This window comes from Panthera pardus, unplaced genomic scaffold (assembly GCF_024362965.1).
Source record: "Panthera pardus isolate Hobbes unplaced genomic scaffold, ASM2436296v1 HiC_scaffold_13, whole genome shotgun sequence".
Lineage (NCBI taxonomy): Eukaryota > Metazoa > Chordata > Mammalia > Carnivora > Felidae > Panthera > Panthera pardus.
This window is the reverse complement of record NW_026526688.1, coordinates 80,880,812-80,905,760: the sequence shown is the minus strand read 5'-3', so window position 1 is coordinate 80,905,760 and position 24,949 is coordinate 80,880,812. Positions and strand designations below refer to the sequence as shown.

At 39.3% G+C, this 24,949-nt stretch overlaps 1 protein-coding gene across 5 annotated transcripts in view; it reads right to left on the bottom strand.

The window, feature by feature from the left end:
• Window positions 1-24,949, bottom strand: part of SLC10A7 (solute carrier family 10 member 7) — a 250,490-nt gene that overhangs the window by 38,515 nt on the left and 187,026 nt on the right. For 3 of the 5 annotated variants that reach the window (XM_019420816.2, XM_019420803.2, XM_019420811.2), the window contains 3 exons: window positions 12,830-12,913; window positions 3,486-3,651; window positions 2,483-2,534 (listed from right to left, as the gene is read on the bottom strand). In XM_019420816.2, coding sequence (XP_019276361.1) covers window positions 2,483-2,534; window positions 3,486-3,651; window positions 12,830-12,913 — 302 coding nt within the window. The remainder of the gene's footprint in view (window positions 1-2,482; window positions 2,535-3,485; window positions 3,652-12,829; window positions 12,914-24,949) is intronic. The other 2 variants (XM_053901214.1, XM_053901215.1) reach the window with 1 other exon arrangement.

The window sequence follows — 24,949 nt, the reverse complement described above, 5'->3', positions numbered from 1 at the left end:
ACCATTGGTATCTTTCATTCCTCCAATAAAATCCTTAGGCACAATGAAGTCTCCTATAGTGAAGGGGGGGAAAAAAAAAGTAAAAACCATCTTCTAAATTTTGTTCAATTGAAAATTCCCCAAATTCTAATGGAATGCTTTGGGGGTATATAATCATTTTACTGAGGAGCAGGATTACAGCCACTCCCTATTCTGCTGTTTATCAAAGAATGTGCATTCTGACAGTGGGTCAGGCAGGTTCAAAATGCAACAGAACTTCATTGAAGGCAGAAAGAAAGGGTCTTAAAACCCCAAGGCCTTATGAAAATCCAGTCTACTCCACACTGAAAATTCTCAGTTTTAATTCAACCACTTGTCACGCCATTCCCAGTCCCACTCCTCCTTCAGCAATTCCTGTAGTGGCCACTCTGTGCTTTGCAAGATGTTTTCAGTCACTGACAGGATATATGCATCCTCCCCAGTCTGATGGGATAGAATGAATAAGTGCATCTGATTATTACTTCTGCCACAAGGATCAGGAAACAAACAGCTGGGGAAAGGCAAACATCTTTTCTAGGATGACATAACAAATCATTTACAAAAGAACTTTAAAATAGCTCCTACTCCTAGACTTACCCAATTAAGTCCCATTTTCTCGGTGCCTTAATGGCTCCAGGCTTTACTCTTACTTTATAAATCACAACCACAAGCTAGGGAAAATGGTTCAAATTACACCAATCAATAAATTTTTATTGACTGTTTACAATCAGCCAGCCTCATGCTGTACCAAGTGCTGTAAGAGCCAAGTGCCTAATGTGAAGCCTGAACCCTCCACGGCTCTGACACTGTTTCAGGCCTCAAAGACAACCCTTCTCCTCATGGCAACTTACTGCCATCACCTGGCAGTCTGGCCTAAGTCTGACCCTCTAGTTACTATTATTACTTAATCTTTTTTTTTTTTTTTTTTTTTAGTTTATTTACTTATTTTAAGAGAGAGAGAGAGAGAGAGAGAGAGAGAGAGAGAGAGAGAAAGGAGAAAATGCGAGCAGGGTAGGGGCAGAGAGAGAGGGAGAGAGCCCCAAGCAGGATGCACACTGTCAGTGCAGAGCCTAACAAGGGGCTCAATCCCACAAACTGTGAGATCATGACCTGAGCTGAAATCAAGAGTTGGACACTTAACTGACTGAGCCACCCAGGTGCCCCTATTTTTCAGTCTTTTTCTACTCCCATTGTCCCACCGTGTGTGTGTGTGTGTGTGTGTGTGTGTGTGTGTGTGTCCACATTTGCATTATTGTTTTTCTCCCCACCAAGAACCTCCTCTCTGCATCTTGGTTTGCTGAATACTTAGCCATTCTTTATAACTCATGTCAAATCCCATCTCTTCCATGAAGCCTTGCTCCACCACTCTCGTTGGAAGTGCCTTCTTGAAGTGACTTCAGGATGGCTCACTGTCCATCCACTAAGAGTACGTATATCTAGTCTGCAAACTCATGCAAGATCAGAATCATCTCTTCTTTGTGGTATTCACTATGGTAACTTTCTCATACCGAGGGCTTAAGTAATGTCTGTTGAATATACAATACTAGTGTAAGAAGCTACATTAGAGGTGAGCCTTGAAGAACAAGAAAGATGGGCCAGGACACAGAGACCAATTTAATGAGGATAGCCTAAGCAAAGGACAGAAATGAGAATGCTTGAGGTTCCTCTAAGATACAGCAAAGATTTTACCACAACCTGAAGCTTATACAGCATGAATGTTGGTAGTGGTTCACTTAGCTCCCCAAAATGAACTTCATTCTATAGGCACTGGAATCATCGAAGATCTCCGATAAGAGCTATCCTCAGAACTCTGAGTGACTAGAAACAGTACGAAATGCATAAGACAAGTTCACTTTAGAAATGAAGATACCTATAAGATATCCACTGCAATAGTCTAGGGAGAAAAGAGGCAACAAGAGCCTGAATTAGGGAAGTGGCTCTAGGAGCACAAACAATATTACACAGGTAGGATCAAGACATTTAAAAAATAAGGATGCAAAGGATTCCAGTCTGAGAGACTCTGTGGATGGTGATCCCATTAAAAATGAACAAATGAGAGAGAAAGGGGAAGTACTGGGGGGAAAAATTCATTCCATTTAGAATAGCTTGACACTGAGGTCTTGTTAAGACAGGTGAAAATATCTAAACGGTGAGTGATAAATAGTGCTGGAACTGAGGAAAAACATCCAAATGGCAGGTCCCACCTTGAAAACCATCATCAGGAAGCTGACAGCTCGAGCCAGCAGAATGGAGGAGGCTGCCTAAGCACGTGACGTGAATAGATGACACAAGAGCCACCGACAAGCTCTTTGGGAAGGTCTACAACCTGAGGGTGGCAGGAGCAAGCCGGAATGTCCAGAAGGTAGGAGAAAAGCCAGAACAGCAGAGCAGCATAGAAGCCAAGTAAATAGCATTATATGTCACTTAGAAAACCAACAACCACCAGAGATATTGTATCACTTACCTTGTTGAAAAGAGGAAGGTTAAAAGCATAAAACTCAGCTGAATAGAAAATACTGAAGAAAAAAAAAAAAACAAAAAAGATTGAATCTAAATTAGGGCTATAAAAATATCTGTAGCATATTTACTGGTCTGCTTAGTCTTATCTGAAACTTATGGAAGCTCAACTAGAAAGACAAACATACATTGCTAAACTGATAGAATCATTTAGGTTAGTGGGACTCAACCTGTTCTTCCTGAAGGAACGTATCCACAGATATAAATTATGATTTCTACTACTCTGCAAATCTGAAACCCTCTTTAAGACATGCTGATTTAATTTGTTCGATTTAGAAAGTGCTGGTTTTTGCTATGAGTATTTATAGGAAATGGCATAGCTGCAGTAGTGTATAATATATATTTTGGAATAACTTGTATTGATTTTAATGACAAAAGATTCTTAGGTATTATAATTACAAAAGTTGTCTTTGGTATTACAGGATCAACGGAATAAAAGGTTGATTTTTGATCCTGGCAGTTACTTGCGTTTCATAGTCTGCTGCTTCTGAAAATGACATGATATTACCTTGGGTATATATTTGAATAGAAAAGATGCCATAATATTCATATTTTAACTAATACAGCCAATTATTATACTTAGAAAATAATAGGATCAGATATTATACATCCTACTTGTAACCCACAATGAAGGGCAAGATTAGCTTAAAGTTACAGTAAAATAAATTGGCAAAAGAGTGCTCCATCTAACATTTGAATTTGACAGATATTGTGGCTTCTTTCATCTGGCATCAACTACTCTAAATCAGACACAAAAAACAAAGGGCATTAAGTCATAATCATAAATATATAACTGATGTCTTATTAAAGAACAGATACCTATGATAAAGCCGCTGAGCATATATAATACGAAGCTCAGTATTCCTTGCTAATCAAATTAACACAGATCACTACACTCTGCTTCTGAGAAGCATGAGGGGTTGGCAGGGATATTTCGGCTTCCAACTTACTTATGAACAGTACGAGAAGAAGGCTGAATTTATCCAGGTCAATATTTGGGTTAGAGAATGTGTCACAGAAGGTTGTGTAGATGATCGTGAGGAGCACGCAGCTGCTGACAGCACCAAAAGGCGGCTTCTTTCTTTCGAGCCAATCCTTGATGTACCTTCGGACGATCTGAAACATAGAGATCAACAGGTTGCCTCTTTTCGAAGATGTAGAGAGTTGAACTGGGCATCACAAAGTGATTCTGACAGCAGAAAGACATAAAGGAAAGAGAGTAATTTGGATGATGGCCACAGTGGATTTCAAAGCTTCCCTGCCACATCACCCTTCTTCTGGGGGATTTAGCATTTGTAGTGCAACTACCACTGGTGTCCATAATGAGAGTGTATTTTCAACTGCATTCAAATCCATCCTTAATCATGCCAAATGCTCTTTGCTAGCTGTCACTGAGACATGCCCATTAAGCCTCCCCAAAGTTTATCTCCTCTGTTGATCCTAATGGATGTGTGTAATTATCACAGTCCCCTTGGCCTCAACAGACAATTCCAAGTGCAACTTTGGGAATCTTAAAAATCTGACATCTTCAAGAATTTCAAGACAGTAGATAATCGAAAGTGATCCATGGAACATATTAATATTTAAAATGCAAGCAATGCACCAGAAGTTTTTAATTAAATTATAACTCATGCTTGAAAAGCAAAAGTGCATGTGTTGTGGGAGTTTAAATAATTCAAACTCCGAATATCTAGAGTTTTTGTGAATCCAAAGACAAATGCCATTTGCATGCTTTTAGAATTCCAGAATTAACACTTAAAAATGAATAAACCTGTCCTAAGTTTCCTACAAAAGTTACACAGCAATCCTCTCTTACTTAAAAATCAAATCAGAGATTTAAAATCAGGACAGGCTGAATATTGCCTGGATATGAAACTGGATAACATTTGCCTGGATATAAAAGTGAACCACTCTATTTAAAATCGTACACTTTTGAAAAAAGCTGAACAAACCCTGTAAGGAGGACTATAGTTGAGACATATTAAGTTTCGAGTCACTCGTTATCCTGCATAATTGAACATGAGATTTCACAACAGGCTGAATTACCATGATCCATTAGCAATAATGAGGTCAGGGAACTTCTCCTGACAATGCTGATGGGGTTCTGTCATCTTCTGCTCTGTGGCTAAAAAGGTTTAATTCGCAATGGAGCATACCTTCATGGATACTCAAGAACAGAGTAAACTACTCTCAAGAGAACCTTTTGACAAATGGCTATTAGATCAACTTCATCCATTCTCAAGGACTCTGTAAGTGAAATACCAGTATTAATAAAGGGAGACCAGTTGGAATCAAGTACAGGTACAAAACCTCGGTGGTTGGGTGGGGTGGGAATGAAAGAGAAAGTCTTTTATATATATGTAGATAAATCGTGGTTAAATATTTTAAAAAACAGATCTTTAATTAAAATAATAGCTGGATTTATTTTAAAAAATTATGTTTTTTTCTTTTTGTAGATGTGATCCCAAACCACAGTGATTGATCTGGTGTTCATTTCTTTCTATGAAGTTAACATGCAGTACAGTATAGGGATGCCTGACCGGCTCAGTTGGTAGAACATGTGTCTCTTGATTTGGGGGTTGTGAGTTCAAACCCTATATTGGGCATAGAGACTACTTTTAAAAAATGTAGTAAGTTATACAGAAGTAAGAGCAGTTCTGTCACAGAGTGTTATGACTGATGCATTAGAACACAAATTTTGGAAAATAGTGCTTGAGCTCCCCAGATGGCCCCATGTTGAGATATGTCCCCATGTAGGTGGTTGCTTATTAGAAGACTACAGAGATTTCATCTAAAAGGTCATTTTATAATCTGTTGTGTTTGGTAGCATAAATCTAGTAGTTGCTCAAATTTTTTACAACTCAACTCCTTTAGGAAATAAAATAAATGGAAATTACACAGAACTATTGAAACTGATGCTGTCCTCCAATCTTGTTTGCATATACAGTGCTTAAAGATACAAAAGTCCTCTCTGCAATAGTTATAGAATGTATGATCCCAATTCCCAAAGTAGAAGTGTCTCCTCCCACCACTGACCTCTCTGACAAAATAAAAAGATAAATATGAATGAAGTATAACTTTGAAGTCAAAGCCATTTTAAAAACCAAGAAGAAAAATCTCTAATCAATCGACTTTATAAGCTGCAATTTGGCTTAGTCAACCTAATTACATCTTTCTTCAAGTTTTTTTTTTAAAGTTCATTTATTTATTTTGAGAGAGAGAACGCACACCCGAGCAGGGGCAGGATGGTGGGGGGAAGCAGAGAGAGAGAGAGGGAGAGAAAGAGAATCCCAAGCAGGCTTCACACTGTCAGCACAGAGCCCAACGTGGGGCCTGAACCCAGGAATCGTGAGATCATGACCTGAGCAGAAATCAAGAGTAGGATGCTCAACCGTCTGAGCCACCCAGGTGCCCCTATTATGTCTTTCTTCAATACAAAGTACTTACAGTCTCATAGTATAGTGGGATTCTTTCAATATGTCAAGAAACATGGACCCCTAAGTCCTGCATCCTCCTAAGCCAAAATATCTTTCTTTTAAACACATCAATGTGCTAACGCTGGTTACTTAATCTCGATACAGAAAACAAGTAGAAAGTTGGAAATTAGACAGACCCACAAGTGAAACAATAACCCTAGGGGAAAACAGATTGTCTTTCACTGTTTTTAGTCTTATAGTGATATTTGTCTGTGTTTCCTAAGTAAACCATATTATATCTTGCCAGGCTCCAAAGAGATTTTCTATCTTCTTCTAAAATTAAGTTCACAAAGCAGCTGCTTTTGTACCATGTAGCAAGAAAAAGGTTAAAACCTTTCATAAACTACTGGGTGAAGTATTGTTGATATGCCTTAAAGATATGCTTTGGATATAAACTTCGAGAAACCTCCTCTTCTCTTCATTCAGCCATTTATACTTTTGACAGAATCATCCTCCATTTGTCAAGAATCCATGTCATTTTAAAATTCTCCAAATTTCTTTGCCTTGTAGAAACAGTTAATAACCTTATAGGAAACAAGCCTTTGCTAGAGATAGCAACCCAACCTGACAGAGATGCCTCAGAAGAGGGGGGAGTGGGGAAAGTCAGGATGAGGTGGGAAAAGGCATCTTCCTAAAGTGGCCAGGTGTAGCTTTTCTTCAGAATTTATTCTAATTCATCTGTACCTTCTACACAGCTCAAAGAAACTCAGACATTCAACATTAGTTGACAAAACCTCATTGACTTGCTTTTCCCTATGGAGAGGGAAGGAAAAACATCTTCCCCAAGGAGCTATTTATTGTCTCACTTTCTTCATTTTGATTTGATTTGATTTTTATTGTTTAAAATTTACATCCAAATTAGTTAGCATATATAGTGCAACAATGATTTCAGGAGTAGATTCTTTAGTGCCCCTTACCCATTTAGCCCATCCCCCACTCCCACAACCCCTCCAGTAACCCTCAGTTTGTTCTCCATATTTATGAGTCTCTTCTGTTTTGTCCCCCCTCCCTGTTTTTATATTATTTTTGTTTCCCTTTCCTTATGTTCATCTGTTTTGTCTCTTAAAGTCCTCATATGAATGAAGTCATATGATTTTTGTCTTTCTCTGACTGACTAATTTTATTTTAAATTAAACACCAGGAAGGGTTAAAGGGAAACTCAGATCTGACCCCCAGTACTTCTAATAAGCGAAGCCACATATCAATTACTTTATGACCTCTAAGCTGGAAACCTGAGAAGATATGTCTTAGGTGAAGAATGCTAATATACTGAGATAACAGAGAAGTGTAATATTCATCATTTTAGTTTTCTCCAATTTTTTCCAGGGTATTTTCATGCTTTTTTCCTTCTACTCTGTCTTTATACTTATAAATTGATTTTTGAGTGGGGATATATGACGGATAATTTTTCATATTAAGTCTGAATTTTAAAGATTTATTTTGCTTCAAGGTGACTTTAGGTTGTTTCTTCAATTTTTATCCTCGATTCCACTGAATCCATATATTTTCATAAAGTGTTTTGTGTTTTCTTTAATAGTCTGTTGAAATGTAGAGGTAGGTATACAAAATCGAATCCAATTTATGTAACACTTTTCTTTAAAAATATTTTCATTAAATATTGAGTAGATTAAGAATAATATCTGTATACTTTCTTAAAAAGCATAAACAATAAAAATACATGGGAACAGTAAACACCCATCATCTACTTAAGTATTATTTAATTTCCGTCTCACGAGAGAAGTTGTGCAGATATTATCCTGCTCAGTTTACAGTCCGTAACAAAGGCACAGAGAGCCCAAACAACTTGCATATAATGTTAAAAGGTCAGTGAGGGGGATATGAGCAGGAATATCACCTCTGCCTCCTCAGGAAACAACAGCATAATGGTTAAAGTTATAGACTTTGGAGCTTCTTTATAATCTTGGGCAAATTCCTTAACTTTCCTGTGCCTCATCTGTAAACTGGATATAGTAGTAGTCACAGGGAGGATTAAGTCATTAAATAAACAAATGTCTCAGAAACAGGGCCTGTACATGGTGAATAATGGCTGTTCTTATTTCCAAGTCCCAGTTTGCTGATGTTTCTATCACAACACTGTTTACCAGTATATCCCACTGCATAATGTAACAGCTTCTTTTCTCTCAAAGCCATTCAAGTGAAGTAATGAAAATAGTTCATATCTAATATAATTTTGTAAGTACAAAGTTTTACTAGCATTAATAACATTACCTTCAGCTTTAGCCAAAGACTATGAAAAGCCAACCTCAAAAGTTTACAGAAAAAAAATGGGGTTTAGTGTGCTGTTTTGAAAAGTATTTTTCAGAGGTGGTGGGTATTCTGTTTCATTAACATTTATTCGTAACTCTCTCAATATAATGCATGAAATAAGTATTTGTCACAAGGATTTAGATGTATTGAAGGTTTTATAAAGAAAAAAGAAATATACAATAACACCATTGTATTTATTTCTAGACACATTGCAGTCAGTCAATAATGATTTCAACCGAAAAGAAGTACTGTATGGAGAAAACACACATACACACAAAATAAAATTAAATTAACTCTAAGAAATATAAAAAGTAAAAAATTAAATGATAAAGTTTTATCATCACTAAAAGTTGAAGGAAAATATTTTCAACTCACCCTTCCTGGTCTTTTTCTTTTCCCTCTTCTTCCCATTGTTTATTTAAAAGGTAATGATAAAAATCTCATTTTAAAATTTAGATTAAAAAAGACTAATTTTAAAATGATAAAAATCTCATTTAAATAGAAATATTTACTTTCATAATGTGGCGTCTCTAGTTATAATTGAGAAATGAGACCACCTTGCCTCAGCTACTTCCTCTGAAGAAGTATATATGAGCCTTTCTAAGATCCTCAAAGATCACATCACAAAGTCCAGGGGAATCAACTGATTGCAAACAAATACAGAGATAAAGAAGCAGAAAATGTCCCCAGTATCACAGAGCTTATATTCTATTTAAGAAGATAAATAGGAAGCAAAAACAATAAACAAATCAACAAGAGGGACATAATGATCCCTACTAAGTAGGATGATATGAGAGTGACTGCTGTGAACAGGCAGCCACTGGAGGAGGGGTAAGGAAAGGTCTTTCTGCGAAGGTGAAAGGTGAGGTATTCCAAGCAGAAGTAACAGTTGGTGCAAAGCTTCTAAGGCAGGATCAAAGTTGGCATGTTTGAGAAACAGAAGCAAAAGGTCAGTGAAACCCAAGTGAAATGGGCAAGTGGAAGAGTATTAGGGGAAGTAAAAGAGACCTGAAAATAGAAGATAGGGTGACATAATCTTGTAAAGAAGCAGAGTAGGATTTCTAGGAAGTGTTAAGTGACATTTTAAATTTGGGGTCATAAATCTGAAACAAGAGGAGACCAATTATGTGTTTTTCTCCAGTAGAGCTGGAGATCTAGGTAAAATAGCTGCCGGGGGTTTCATGAAGGTAAGTTCAAAGTTTTTTTCAGCCAATCTTTTTATACAGCTCACACCGTACTATTGAGTGTGAATATACTAATAGAGTATATTGAATATACTAATATTGAATATTAGTATTCTAGCTATACTAGTATATATAGTATACTAGCTATTGAATATACTAATAGAGTCTCTGCTTCTAGGAAGCTCACAGGTCAATTATAATCTCTCCTGATGAATTTATGAATCAAGTACAATGGGAGAACTGGCATTTAGTCTAGATCAGGGGAGTTGGAGCAGGTTGACTGCACACCAGAAGGCGTCTATATACTGAGTCTTATGGGATGAATAGCAGTTTGCTGGTGGAAAAGATGGGAACCATAAGCCTTTGAAAAACAGAGAGCAGTGAAGGGGAATGAGCAGGTGAGAGAGTGGAGCACATGTGTCCCGGGACGTGCCATCACGAAGGGGATGGTGGGAGGTGACACTGAGGAAACAGGGTGGGGCCAGACTGTGAAGGGTTTTGTGAGTCACACAAGGAATGGGCGTTTTTAAGGAGAAGAACAAGATAATCTGATTTGTTTTTTAGGGTTATCCTGGAGGCAGTGAAGACACTGGTTGGGAATCAGAAGAGGCTTAGGGCAGAGAGACACTCTGAAAGTGCAATAATTTAGATGAGAGATGACAAAGTGGTGGCATCCTCTCTGGCAGTGTGAATGAGGTCCCAGAGGCCAGACTGAACGATTTCTGAGGCAGAAATGGAGACGTTTAGTGACTGCCTGGATGTAAGGGAGTGAGGATGTACAGACAAAGAGGAGGCAGGGTGGCTACTAAAGCTGGAGACTGGGGGTGTGATTGTTAATTCCTAAGACTAGAATACAAGAGGTGGGCAGGTATATGTAAACGTTTTCCTCTTTGAAAAAAGCCATTAAAGGACTGTGGTACTAGAAGATAGACAAAGGGTTTTTTGGTCCATATGTTTTAAGCCAAACATTTATTAACAGAGATATTTCCAAGATCCACTAAGAAAAGAATATATGATCCTCAGGTTATATGGAATTATTTTCAGAACCGAGAAAACAAGTATGGGTTTAAACTAACAGTATCCACAGCTTGAACTCTCTAGAGCTGAGAAGGGCAGGTGGGTTCTGTTATGCTTCTATAAGACAGCATTTCCCTTACTGATCACAAAACTCTCACCTATTCATTCCCTTGCTCACCCATTCCACACTTATTTATTGGGTGCCTTTGGTCTGTGTATGTAATGGTAAACAAAACAAATATGGCTCCTGTACTCAGGAAGCTTATAGTCTAATGCAGGAGACAAACAGTTAACAAGCAAACAAAAGGTAAGTATATATTGTGGCAAAGGTCAAGAAAAGAATCAAGGTGCTACAATAAAGAGCAACGAGGGAGGGGAGCCTGGGTGGCTCAGTCAGTTTAGCGGCCAACTCTGGATTTTGGCTCAGGTCATGGTCTCATGGTTCGTGGGTTTGAGCCCCACATTGGGCTAGGCAGGGGACATAATATTTATCCAGAATACCTGTGACGTGAGCAGCACTGTAGGAGAAGTAGTTTTCCAAGTATCATTATATATATATATATATATATATATATATATATATATTTTTTTTTTTTTTTTTTTTTTTTTTTTTTTAATTTTTTGAGAGAGAGATAGAGCACACAAGCAGGGGAGGGGGCAGAGGGAGAGAGAAAGAGAATCTTAAGCAGGCTCCATGCTCAGTGTGAAGCCTGTAGCAGGACTCAATCCCACGACCCTGGGATCATGACCTCAGCCAAAATCAAGAGTTGTATGCTTAACCAACTAAGCTACCCAGGCACCCTTCATTCTATATTTAATTAAATGGTATTCTTCGACTACTTTTAAGTCTTTCCCTTTAACCCTAAACTTAGTCCATTTTCTAAGTATAGCATGAAAGTTAAAAAAAAAAAAAAAAAATGGGGGCATGTAGTGGATGCTGTACGTTTGATTGAAGTGTTTATTCCCATATCTGCAGGGCATGTTGGTTGTCCCAAAGATCTCAGTTGAGTGCCTCTATGGGAATTGCTGCTAAGACAGCAGACTCTCTCAAGGTTATACCTCTGACGGGGAGTGGAGGGAAGCAAGTACCTAATGCCTAGTCAGTGCAAGAGTATAAAGACTGGGCACTCTTGTCTTAGACAGGATGACTCTGAGGGATCAGAGCAGCTAGAGGCCTTTGCTGGAACTACATCATCCTGCACCTCCTCCCCGTCCTACTTTTCTTACTTTCCCAAAGGTGTTCACCCCAAGGGTATTCCCCCAGCCAACTTCCTGCATGGAAACCTGTGTCTCACACGGTTTCCCAGAGAACCTAGCTAAGACAGTGTGTAAATATTACATGTCTGTACATGTAACACATTATTTATAGTTAATATTTCAAATTATTTATAGTTAATTATTTACGGTTAATATTTCAAGGAGTTGCTTCTTGTTTAGTATTGACAGGGAATTTGAAAATGACGATGCCAGGCTCTATGGTGAAAACTTTCTATGCATCCACTTTTAATTTAATCCTCACAACAACTCCTTGAGATAGGTACTATCATTATATAATCTGATAAATTATGAACCTGGAGCTAAGGAGATAAAATGACCTGCCCAAGGTCACACAGCAAATAAAAAGTAGAACTAAGAACTAGAGTCTAGTTGCTCTTAAACCAACATTTGTACTTTTAACATACAGTGTTTTCCTGAGATTCACTGAGATTCACTCATTTTAGTAGTACAATTCTGTGCTCCATTACAGTGTTTTTAAATTTGCATGTTATAATTCAATTATGTGCTTATTATTAACTTGCTATAAGAGGTTAAATATAAGGATTTCTCCTATTAGTCTAATTCAATAAGAATGACAAAGGAAATGAAATTTTCTAAGATCTAATTTTAAGAGCTAATAGAATTAAATGTTTATTTTATTAATTACATGATCACAAGTATGATCACTGCTATTGAAGAGAGCTGTGAGGAAGCCAGCCAGCCAGATGCTTTTTCCCCAACAATAGTCATAAGTGCTGAGACTTTATCAGAAGGAGAATAAGGAAATGATTTACTAAGTATTTTTAAGCGAGCTATGTAGTTACAAAGCAGAGATAATAAATTAAAACAATCAAGATTCTGTGCAGGCATCCCTATATAAAGCTCTCTGCAAAGCAGATTGATATTAAATAAAGAAATAAAAATATGGGTATATTGTGATTGATGAAACCTTGTGTTTCACGGTCTTATATTTTCTTTTAACTGTCTCTTCCTCTGGCTATCTTTTGCCTCAGTTGTCCTGACATTACATGAGAATTCACAATTTGATTCACACACAAAAAAAGAATAGATGAAATTGGAGGGAGACCTTACCTGTCCAATAATGAGAGGAACCACAACAGTCATAAAAAGCTGAGAAAAAATAGATGTAAAAGGCACAGAAGAGGATGAGCCAAGCTGCAAAACAAGAATATAAGAGGAGTTAGAATTACTTTGAAGTGGTTACCAAATATCGCTGTTAGTTAAATGGCACAGTAAGTGAATTCTCTCACAGCCACCAAAAATTGGGTAGCTACATACAAACAGCAAGTGAAGTTACTTTTAATTTTCTGAATTTAGCACACAATAGACTGAGTAATTTAATACATAATTTTTATTGGGAAACTACCATTGAGGGAAAATGGTAACTATGTTTTTGCAATTAACTTGAATTGCTTATTATTAAATACATTGCTGATTAGTAAAGTCATTCTTTGTTCATACTGTCCATAATCATGGCAATCTATTTCACCTATAATCCACAGTTTGTATGCTTTCTATTTCACTTGTCTGTAGATCCCTAAGACAAACATACTGTGTCTCATTATTCTCTTATCAAGATCACATTTCTATGTATGCAAATGAAATAGTTTCTAACTTTTCTACTTCAAAACAGAGCCAATGAATCTCCTATACCTTTAAAATTTACTCTTACACAAAATCTAGGAAACGGGAATTCTTGGAACATAAATTATTTTTCAACGTAAAGTTTCAGTGTATCTCTCTTTTTGCCTCCCTCCTCATTTTTTGGTTCGTCCTTACTAATGATGGCACTCTGGGCTTCATAAAGATTTTACTGTCCGTAGCATAGGTAGTGTTTATCTGTAAACACAGTCCTATACTCACTGTTAGTCTCAACCACCAAGAATTGCAAGCTTCCTATTAACTTTGTAATGGCTTTTGAAACCTCCTTCTGGCTTTCAAACCTCTATGGACAAACAATAGCCTGTTCAATAGATGTTTATCTCTTTTATGAGGCCCTTTTGCAGCCAGGTTCTTTCAAGCCATCAAGTAATCTCCCTGGAACTTGGAACTTTTACCCTTCCCCTGCAGACCAAACCTCAATTTTTATATTTCCTATGTTTAATTAAACTTGGAAATACCTCTTAAAAGATAATTTTTGTGAAAGACTTTGAGGTAGTAATGAATGAGGGCATAGAATAAAACAAATGAAACAAATGAAACGTTTAGATAAATGAAGTCATTAGCTCAGATGAAATGATGTGGGGTCAGTGTTTTCACTGACTTCTAATTCCTGCATGAACTAGCTTACCAAAATCTTATCTACACCATGGTGGATTTTATGAAATTCTGTCCCCATCCTTGGCTCCAATCTATATGCACTCAATATGCCAAGAATGTATGTTCTGCCCACCAATGGCCTGCATTCACTTAATACTAGCTTCAGCACTGACCACTGGCTGTGAGTTTAACTCACAAAAACTGTAGTCCCTAACCTTTTCCTCCAGAACCAATATAAACTAAAGAAATGAAGAAAGACAAACAGAAAAAGTGAAACTGGTGAAGAACACCTAGAATTCCTGGTGTGTTACATGCTACATGGATGTTAGAGGTCTCTTTTTATGAGAAGCCAAAGTATTAAAAGCCAGTAATTCCACCCTATTTTAGAACAACTATGTCTTTGAAGTGCAAGGTATTTAATAAATATACCCTTCTTTCCACAAATATTAACTCTAAAGATGCTCCTGGGGTAAGAATTGAAATTTTAAAACTATATATTTTATAGAGAAACTGAGGCACTGGATGAATTGAAAGATAAAATTTAAAGAACAAAGTTTTCAAGTTCAAAAGCATCCAGCTCAATGCTCTATCCATAAGGTTCACAATATTTGGAGAGAGGCAGTAGGATTCAGGGTGATAACCTTCAAGTAAAACCTGTCAATTCTTGCCTGGAATCTCATGGGTAGATAATCTCACATATCCCTGTTCCCCTCCCTCCCTCCCTCCCTCCCTCCCCTCCCTTCCTCCCTTCCTGAGAAAGAGAGAGAGAGGGAGAGAGAGAGGGAGAGAGAGAACTCTCACTCAAGCATGGGGGGTGGGGCAGAGGGAGAGAGAGAATCTTAAGCAGGCTCCATGCACCCAGCTCTGAGCCTGACATGGGGCTAAATCTCATGACTGTGAGATCATGACCTGAGCCAAAATCAAGAGCTGGATGCTCAACCAACTGAGCCACCCAGGTGCTCTTCTGTTCCCCTTTCTATCTCAACTCTACTGTTATTTAATGTGTCTTTAAAATGTCTTAATGAATAACCATATCAAGCTATATTCCCTCTGTAAACCCAGTGCTTATTGACCCAATACCTGGCAGAGATAATAAGTTTGCAGATAATAAAGCTGTGCACGACTAACAAGATGAAGTAATCTGTAAATATAAGGTGCTAAAAAGTGTCACACTCATTCAAAACCGTATCCGTATTTTTTCTAAAGTTACAAAAACACAAAACTTAAGTATATTTTAAAAACCTCTTATTATCAGTGGTGTTATACAATCACCTGGTATTATTTTTTCCACTGCTTATTTATCACTGGTAACACAATTAATTCTAATATGCACCTAGAAACAAAGGGCATCTAGACATGATGAGAACCACGTGAAGGAAGGAGGTGTGTGTGTGCGTATAAGAAGTAGAGTGAGCTTTGCGTGTTCTCTGCCCTCAGCCCTCCTCCACACCCTTCCTTAGCTCCTTAATGCTGCTCTGGAGGGAAAGACCTAAAACTTAATAGAATCCTACCCCTGAAAGACTTGGAATCCCATTCTCTCTTTTTAAAGATGTGAAAACTGAGGTCCAGGCAGAAATGACTTGTAATTAACACCTCTAATACTTGCCTTATGATGTGAAATTGGCTATGCTTCTCAAACCCGTTCAAGCAAGTCTTCAGCCAAATCTACTCTGTGATCATAGTTCTCCTACACTGGAAGGCTTGCTTGTTTAACAAAAAAGTATTGCTGGAGAGCAGTAACCGCAGAGATCAAATAGAGAAAAGTTAAAACATCACTTCATTTATTAAGTTAATTTGGGGGTTATTTTTAATCCCAATTCTATCTAAAAGATTGCATTTGGAGATAAGAGAGGTAAAGGAAAATTCACGTCAGCTTTAGCTTTAAAATTTGTTATATATTTTAATTTCTCCATCCATCACATAATAGACCATGTCCATGTTCAATGTTTAGAAGGGTTGTGTTCCTAGAAGGCAATAGAAAAGGTGATCTCCAAAGTCCCTTTGTCCTCTAAAAGGTCTGTGATCTCTGGTCTACTTGGTTGGGAACACAGGTTAGAGGAGCTTCCCACTTTGTCAGATCAGAGGCCAGAGCAAGCTGGCCAGGGATGCAACTAACAGGGTTCATGAAGCCAGACTAGGTACGCAGTGATGCTGGGGAAGAAATCCCGCAGGATGGCTCTCTTAGAAGTGGTTCTGAAAGGAAGGAGATCTCAGTACTGAGGTCTAATTTGGCATGAGTCCTTTCTTTTGAATCGGCAACAGACCTGTCGTGGTGGTCAATGTGAAGATGCAGAGATGCTCTTGGGGACGTTTCTGACGCTATGAAGTACAGAAGAAAGAAGAGTGAGCATCTGGCATCAGGTAACATATGAGAGCATGACCAGAAAAGCACAAGACCCCATCATTTTGTATGCAGAGTTGATTTTAACTAAAGCAGAAGGAAGTATGTGCGAGGGATATTCTGTTCTTCACATTTTAATGAGGAACCTGTCATGGTTTCTATTGTGAAGACCAGTGTGTTTATAAGAAGCATCAATAATTTGTCCATTTGGATAGAGTTGCAGGTGCAAGATAAGGATGTATCAGGCCAGTGCTCTGTGCTTCATTGAGCTACCCTGGCAGATTTAAAGGTGATAGTCTCACACTGCCAACCCGTATTTTAATATACAGTGTGTTAAATGAACAATCCGGTCACTGGCTAATTTCTTTTAGAGATACAATGCTTTGAAGCAGAGAACTCACAATTAGGTTTGTTTTATTTGTTTTAATATCATGGAGAGAAGAAATGTTGCAGCGAAAACTAAACATGTGAAAATTCAGGACCTTTGTGTTTGATCATTCAAATAGTTACTGGTGCCTCCTGTGAGGCAGGAGCATGTTCTAGGCATTGGGAATCCAACAGCGAACATAACACAAAACCCCTCCTCTCCAGGAGGTGAGGTGCTTTTTAAAAAAAAATTTTTTTAATGTGTAGTTTTGAGACCGAGACAGAGCATGAGTGGGTAAGGGGCAGAGAGAGAGGGAGACACAATATCCAAAGCAGGATCCAGGCTCTGAGTTGTCAGTATAGAGCCCTACGAGGGGCTTGAACTCACAAACTGTGAGATCATGACCTGAGCTGAAGTTGGACGCTCAACTGACTGGGCCACCCAGGCGGCTCCAGGAGCTGCTCTCTAAAAGTTGAGGAATGTGTGCATGTCTACCCAGCACCAAGTGCTCGCGCGCTCTTTGCCATAGAATACCTTTCCTCCCCACTCGCAACTGGAAAAGTTCTGGTCCTTTTCTAAGGGTTAATTCACGTATCACTTGTTTAGGAATGCTTTCCAAACCCTCCTCCTCAAACACAGACTCGGCCGCCCCCTCTTTTGTGGCTCTGCGTTTGCACTGTTCCTCTCAGAATCCTTAGTCTTGCTCTTGTGTACAAATCTGTTTCTCTCACTACACTGTATGTTCCAGAAGGTCAGGGACAGGATCTCATTTATATTTATATTCCCAGAGCCCAGCAGAGTGACTACGTTTTACATCTAGGGCAGTGGTTCCCAAACTCTAGCCCATCAGAAATACCTGCAGGGCTTCTTAAAACACAGATTTCTTGGCCCCATCTTCAGAGAAGGTTGGGGAGGATGTTGAGAATTTGCATTTCCAATATGGTTCCACTGAAGTTGGTGCTGCTGAGCTTATGGTTCACCCTTTGAGAACCACTAATCTAGCACATAGCAGGTATCCAACAATTTTGAGTTCAATTAATGAACTCAATTAGCCAACAATACATAGGCAGCAAAAGAGGCCTGACAATGTTTTCTTTTCTTTCCACCCGTCCAACTACAAATTACAAAGCCCTGCTTAATTCACAGTCTCAAGAAGAGGATCACATTGCCTGGCCTCCCAACAATCTCCTATAATTACAATAATGGCAATTTTACTTGTAGACTTTCTATGTGCCAGACACTGCTCTAAATGCTTAATGTATGCCAAATAATTTAATTCTCACAGCATCTCCTTCAGGCAGGTCTTACTAGTACCGCCATTTTCATATAAGCCAACAGTGGCACAGAACAGTTGGACTTAGACAAGGTCACTAGCTAGAGAGTGCCAGAGCCATGACCTAAACCTGGAAGTGTCACTCCACAGCCCTCACACGTCATTCTTGCACTCTGCTGCATATTTATTACAGAAGATACAGAGCAGTGAAATGGGGAAGGGGGCAGGGGTAGAAGCCAAACCTGGGATCCCCCTTTTTTGCCCTTGTGAGAGAAAGACAGGGAGGGTGTGTGTGTGTATGTGTGTGTGTGTGTGTGGTGCCTACATGGAGATGGGGAACTGGAAGGCAGGCAGAAGCAAGAAGAGGGAGAAGGAGAAACAAAAAGAGAGGTGGGAGAAACTTGGGAAGCAGTAATTGATGATACAGTCTTTCTCATCTGGGGTTCCAGATCTGAACTACAGAACACAGGAGATTATTTGAGTGACTATTTTCTCAACTCTCTCAAGGATGGTACCTAAATAGTATCTGAGTAAATGCATCAGAAAGAGTTAATCCAATATATACAATGGCTGTCTTAGGGCATTAGGGCTTTATTATATAACCTGGCAGAGAAAGGCTGAATGGAACCAGGGTTGACAGTTATCAATCCATTCAATTTAGAAACTGATTTGGAAAGAATCTGGGGGTTCAGCCAGTAAAATATTGTGGGGCCAAACAAGGCTCAGAGAGACAAATGAGTAACAATTCTTGATGGAGACGCTGAGCGTCTGTAAAATCAGAGTTATCAACCTACAGTTAGAAAACAGATGGTGTGTTTTCAGTCACTTCTGTAAGTGAGCTGACCTGTAAATTGTCATTAATGCACCAGGTCTTCACTTGCTCTGCTGTGTAATCAGCCTTTTATCTCCTACCAGGGAAATCCATTAGCCACTGGCGTCTCTACTATTTGTGTCTCTTCTCGGCTATTAAAACATTATTGTATTAAATAATTCACCCCTGATGATTGGTCTTTGCTTTCATTAGCACTGCATTCAGGGAAAATATAAGAACAGATATTTACAGTTTATACTGTAGAACGGTGAAGGGTAAATCTCTTCTGTGAGAAAAGCGGGACAAAGCCACTTCGGATAGGGAGCGGTGTTTGTTCACTTCCTGCCCAATTTCCACCCTCCGCCATGGCCCGCAGAACCCAATCCTGGGGAGGGGGCAAGGGGGTCACTTACTAGTGGCTCTCCTTTCTTGTGCCTCTACACAGACACCCTCATAAATACCGGTGTCCTTCCCATCACAAAGACAAACATCCAAACAGAAGAAGGGAGAGTGTCCCCAGGCCCCAGTCCCCCAAATCCTTTGAGATTTCCATCTTTCCCCAGAAACTATAGTTTAGCCTTTCTTTCATTCAACTGCTGCCCCTTCTCTCACAGAGAAACCTGCAAACTACATTGATGACTTACACAAAATCAAGGACTTAAATTATACCAGCTGATGGGCTCAACGTAAAAATGGCCATGATTTTTATCAAAATTAAAATATGATTGTTAATTGTGATTCAGCTGCATGCATAAAACTAAAATTGGGTTACTGTCTGGAAAGTACATACTTAGTAGAGGAAATGAGCCTTTTTATATCTAGATGCATGGTATTTTTCTTTGAGAAGTAACGAACAAAATAGGCTTTTAACAATTTTTTAAAGATAAATTATGTAAAACATATCTTTTTATTATATGCTAATTTAAAACATAAGATGAAAAGATTACCTTCCAATCACTGACGGAAACTGTGTACAATTGTAAATTCTGGTTACTCAAACCACACAGGATGTTCAGTGAAACGTGCCTAAAGGAACTGCAAATTGGCTGTGGGGAAATGAGCTATCAGGACATGGAAGGCTGGAGGGAGAGATACTCAGAGGCATCTGGGAACAAACTTTGCTCCTAATTTGGCCACAGAATTTGGTCTTGTCAGTCTATTTGGTTAGGGAACCAAAGAGCCCATTGTTGCTAAATAGTCCCTCAAGTGGAGTAAACATCTAAGTTCCCCCAGAAGAGTGCCCTAAGCCGGGGGACCAAAAGGCAGGAGTGGCCTAAGGGAGCTGTTCCCTTTCACTCTGGCCAGACCCCACCTGCTCGGGGAGCACAAGCAGCGGCAGCTGCTGTTGGAGAGGGAACCAAGGGGCAAGGGGAAAGCCTGGCTAAGGCAGTGCTGCGGTCATCCGGTGTCCCTGCCTGGCTTCAGTTAAGTCTGAGAAGTCCCAGACCAGCAGTGGCAGTGGCCTCTCTGGGTCACTGATCCTGGAAAGGGAGAGAGGTTTATTAGTGTCACCTCTAGAGCATTTGGAAATAGCTTGCCAGGCACTCCCCCGACCCATTATGGTTCAGCGAGATCAGAGGGGAGAGGGAAGTGCTGGCATGAGCATTTACAAGAGATCCCACAGATGATTTTGCTTTACAAAATCCTCTCTGTGTGAGAACGACTTCTGAGGGATTTCCACACACAGCCCAAAGATGAGCTACTCTCAGGTTCAGGAGGAGATTTGTCTTCAGCTGCTTTCGGAACACTTGGGCACAAGGTAGGAAGACTGGCTCAACGTGAACGACTGGGGCAATCAAATGGACAGTTGCTCTTTAAGTGCTTCACGTTTTGTCACTTTACGCATCACACGTGTGTGACCGTCAAATACACAACCCATCTTTGGGAACATATTACAAAATGTAATCAGACTATTGTACATGACACTAATGGCTGTATTCACTGTTTCTGTTTATATTGATGGGATTAAAAGTGGAATAATTTTCTATCACAGATGGCCAATTACAAGGGCAACTAATGAGGACTGTAGCTTTGAAAGTTGCCACTCAATCTGTCTCTCCCATGCTGGGCCCGCCTCGTACACGAACTCTTGCACCATGTAGTCTGAACCAGGTACGTTAGCAGTTAGAGTTTTCCTCTAAATCTCTCCCATGTTCTAATTTATTCTTGTTTACCCAAATAAGCTTTAAGTTCCTTCAACGCAATAACTATGCCTTATTCTTTTTTGTCTTTCCTATGTTACCTAAGATACACATGTTCCAGAGATAATCATCGATGGTGATAACAGGTCTTAAAATAAGAGGTGTCTCCTAGGAGGCATGCTTTGTGAGCACAACTTGGAAAGGCACGTGCAAGGGGGCACAGCGCCTGGCTGAAAGCACCTGATGTTCTTTACTACTTGTAGAGAGTCTCAAGTCAATTGCAAAACCTCTTTGAACCTAAGTTTTCTCATATAAAGTGAGGATAATACATTGAAAGGTAGCCGTGGGATTCTTTATGAAGTACGTATTATAAATACTTGTTAAAAATTATTCTACCTCGGGGTACTTGGGTGGCTCAGTTGGTTAAGTGGCTGGCTCTTGGTTATGACTCAGGTTACGATCTTACGGTTTGTGGGTTCGAGCCCCGCATCGGGCTCTGCACTGACAGTGCCTGCTTGGGATTCTCTTTCTCCCTTTCTCTCTGCCCCTCCCCTGCTTGCTCTCTCTCTCTCTCTCTCTCTTAAAATAAATAAAGAAACTTAAAAAAAATTATTCTACCTCTCCTCCCGTTTCCCCCTCTCCTCCTGGAAAAACAAGGTTTCTTATACAGTGCTGTGGGAATTAAAGGCTATTGGATTTAAGAACCACTGACATGGGAAGTAACAGAAGACAGTCACATCAATGGGATGTATAGGGAGCTCAGAAACAGAACGTGGTGTGCATGCATGTGAGTGTACATCTGTTTATGTGTGTGTGGGTGCATGTATGCATATGTCTAACTATCATAATGCCTTATAAATATTTGCTTGAACAGAGGCTGGATCCCCAAGAAATCAAGTCATATCAACTCAGTTGAGATAACAGCAGCACTGGTGGCGTTTCACTTACTTAAGGGGTTGCTTACATGCTATCGAATGGGTAAGGGTGTAGACGAATGTTTATCAAACATCCTAAAGTATTGAATTGACCATCCCCACATATGAAGATGGTCTGATCTATAACTCTGAGGACATGACTTTCAGAAGTGGTCAAAGTTTGGACTCCAAATGTTTCCAGAGACCTAGATGTTCAATGACCTTTATGGCTATGGTGGAAGTGAGGCCTTGGTCTGCTGTTTTAACCGCACAAGCCTAAAGTGTTACTGACCTTCCCCTGCCAAGCATAAACTTATTTAAATAAATTGGTGTTCTACAGAATTATGGAGTTTGAGACCGTGAATATGGTCTCCAATATATGGTGTCCTTAGATCACAACCGCAGTAAATTAGACAGAGCTGTTCTATGGTGTGAATACAGTTATCCCTGACCTTTGTCTTAACTTTAACAGGGAGTAACAAAGAAGTTTAAACATTGTTTCCTTTCACTCCTCAGAATAAACAAGATGTAGTTGGGAAGCAGATGTGGGGCAGCAGCTAAGGAGGCTGGAGGGGAACACAAGTCCATAGAAGCAGGGGCTTCACGTCACCTGGTGGGCTGTCCCAGTATGGTACATGTGGGCTTCAAACTGGCTGCCTGATCTTACCACCTAAATGCTGAACTCAGCCCTACAGTCTCTTTTCGTCTTAACTACCACACTACAGTTCCAGGCTTAAAATTCTCTCTCCTTCAGTATTCTCTATTATTTGCTGCTGAACAAAGACTATAATAATGGCTGGTAAATAACCATATCAAGGAAAGGAAAGACATGCAAGTTTTTAAGTGACGTTAGACACAACAGAGAATCAGCACCATGCATATGAGAAAATATGAAGTAAGCAGGAGATCCTTTGAGTTTCCATCCTTCTCTTTTTCCTCAAATTAAAAGTTTTCATCCAGAACAAAATTCATTGTAACCCCCGCTTCTCACTTCTTCTATTAAATGAAATGTTTTCTATTTTAGTAATCTCCTTTGAAATATTTTGATACTTGTGATACTTACAATTTCGGGCTTGGATTTTAATTATCTATGAATGTATTCTATTTCCTCTATGAACACATAAATTCTTTGAGAGAAAGATCCATATCAGATTGAGCTTTGTAATATTCACAGTGCACAGCAGGCATTCACACACTGAATACAACCATGGATGTTTTGCTTAATACTACTGAAAAAAAAAAAAAAAAAACAAAACACTATAGGAGCGCCTGGGTGGCTCAGTCAGGTAAGCATCTGACTTCGGCTCAGGTCATGATCTCACAGTCCATGGGTTCAAGCCCCATGTCAGGCTCTGTGCTGACAGCTCGGAGTCTGGAGCCTGCTTTGGGTTCTGTGTCTCCCCCTCTCTCTGCCCCTCCCGTGCTCATGCTATGTCTCTCTGTCTCTCAATAATAAATAAACGTTAAAAAAAAATAACAAAAAAAAAAAAAACTATAAATTCTTTTTTGGAGCAAATACAAGGTAAGACTTTATGCATCAGGCTGAGACCCTCACCTTCTAACCATCCATTTACCATCTGAACTGATCTAATCATTCATTACTCACCCACCTTTCTATTTTGCTCCTTCCAAGAAATATTTATTGAATATTTGGCACTGGGGGCAAGGTAATGAATAAGGCATGCCTTGTTCCTAGCCTAGGAGAACTTAAAATCCAGCGGATGCTTAACTACTTGTAACATTGTTTTGTAAGGAAAATTAAGATGGAATGCTCCAAGTAATACAAGTATAAGTGCAGTTTTGAAAGCTGGGCAAGGCTTAATTTGTCCTTACAATAGGAACCCCAGGGACTGGTACATAACAACTGATAACATAAAGACAATAATTTCTGCCCCTGCCAATATCAGAGGTATATTATCAAGAGAATTGAGGTAGTATATATCAAAACACTTCGAATCTTAGAAGCAAACAAATGGTAATATTTCAGGGAAAGTTTTATTGCTCTCACTGTCAGCCACGGTAAACACTGGATTTATTTACATGTAAGATTATAAAATTATAGACTATAAACGACTACAGAATCTTAAAGGTTTAAGTTTTAAGACTGCCCACCATTAAGGTCTGGGCAAGTTGGATTGTTGCTACATCTCAGATAAGTGCTTCTGCAGAACCTTGACATCCTTCCTGGAATTATTTTCTATTTTCCTTTCTAAAGCGTCACATGTAAATAATTAGCACTTGCATGGTTCTTTATAGCTTACAGCACACTTTCACATAAATTAACTCATTTCAGCTTATCATAATCTTCATAATCCTCATTTTACAGAGGAAAAAAACTGAGGCTGAGAAGGATTAGGGAGAATCCACTGCTACACAACAAACTGGCTGCAAACCAAACCAAAATTTTATGCCTTCTCACCATACATACCATGCTACCTTTCCACACACAGACTGTGAGGGAAAATGAAGCCAGTCCCTTCAAAATGGCTTTATAACAAAGGAATGTGTGCCTAAAGGTGGAGCATGTAACAGGGAAGGAAATACCAGTCTTAAAGGTAGCCCTAACCCAACTCTTGGGACAGATGCATTCATCCATCTGTCCAACTGAGATGTGATACAATAAGAAATATAAGTTCAGGGGGGGCGCCTGGGTAGCTCAGTTGGTTAAGCATTCAACTTCGGCTCAGGTCATGATCTCGTGGTCCATGAGTTCAAGCCCCGTGTTGGGCTCTGTGCTGACAACTCAGAGCCTGGAGCCTGCTTCATATTCTGTGTCTCCCCCTCTCTCTGCCCCTCCCTTGTGTGCTCTCTCTCTCTCAAAAATGAATTAATGTTTAAAAAATAAAAAAAAAAAAAGAAAGAAAAAGAAATATAAGTTCGGTCTTCCTCCTGGCATAGAGCTTCTAAAACCTTGTAACTTCCTGAGTCATAGCAGTGATGGGAACAGCTTTTACTATAATATTTGCTTTTTTTGTCCCCAGTTCCTGGCACAGAGGGTTCAGAGAGTTCCTGCATTGGTGAATGTATCCACATGTAGGGGGTTAGTATACCCCAAACTCTATAGGGACAGAAGATCCTGCATTTG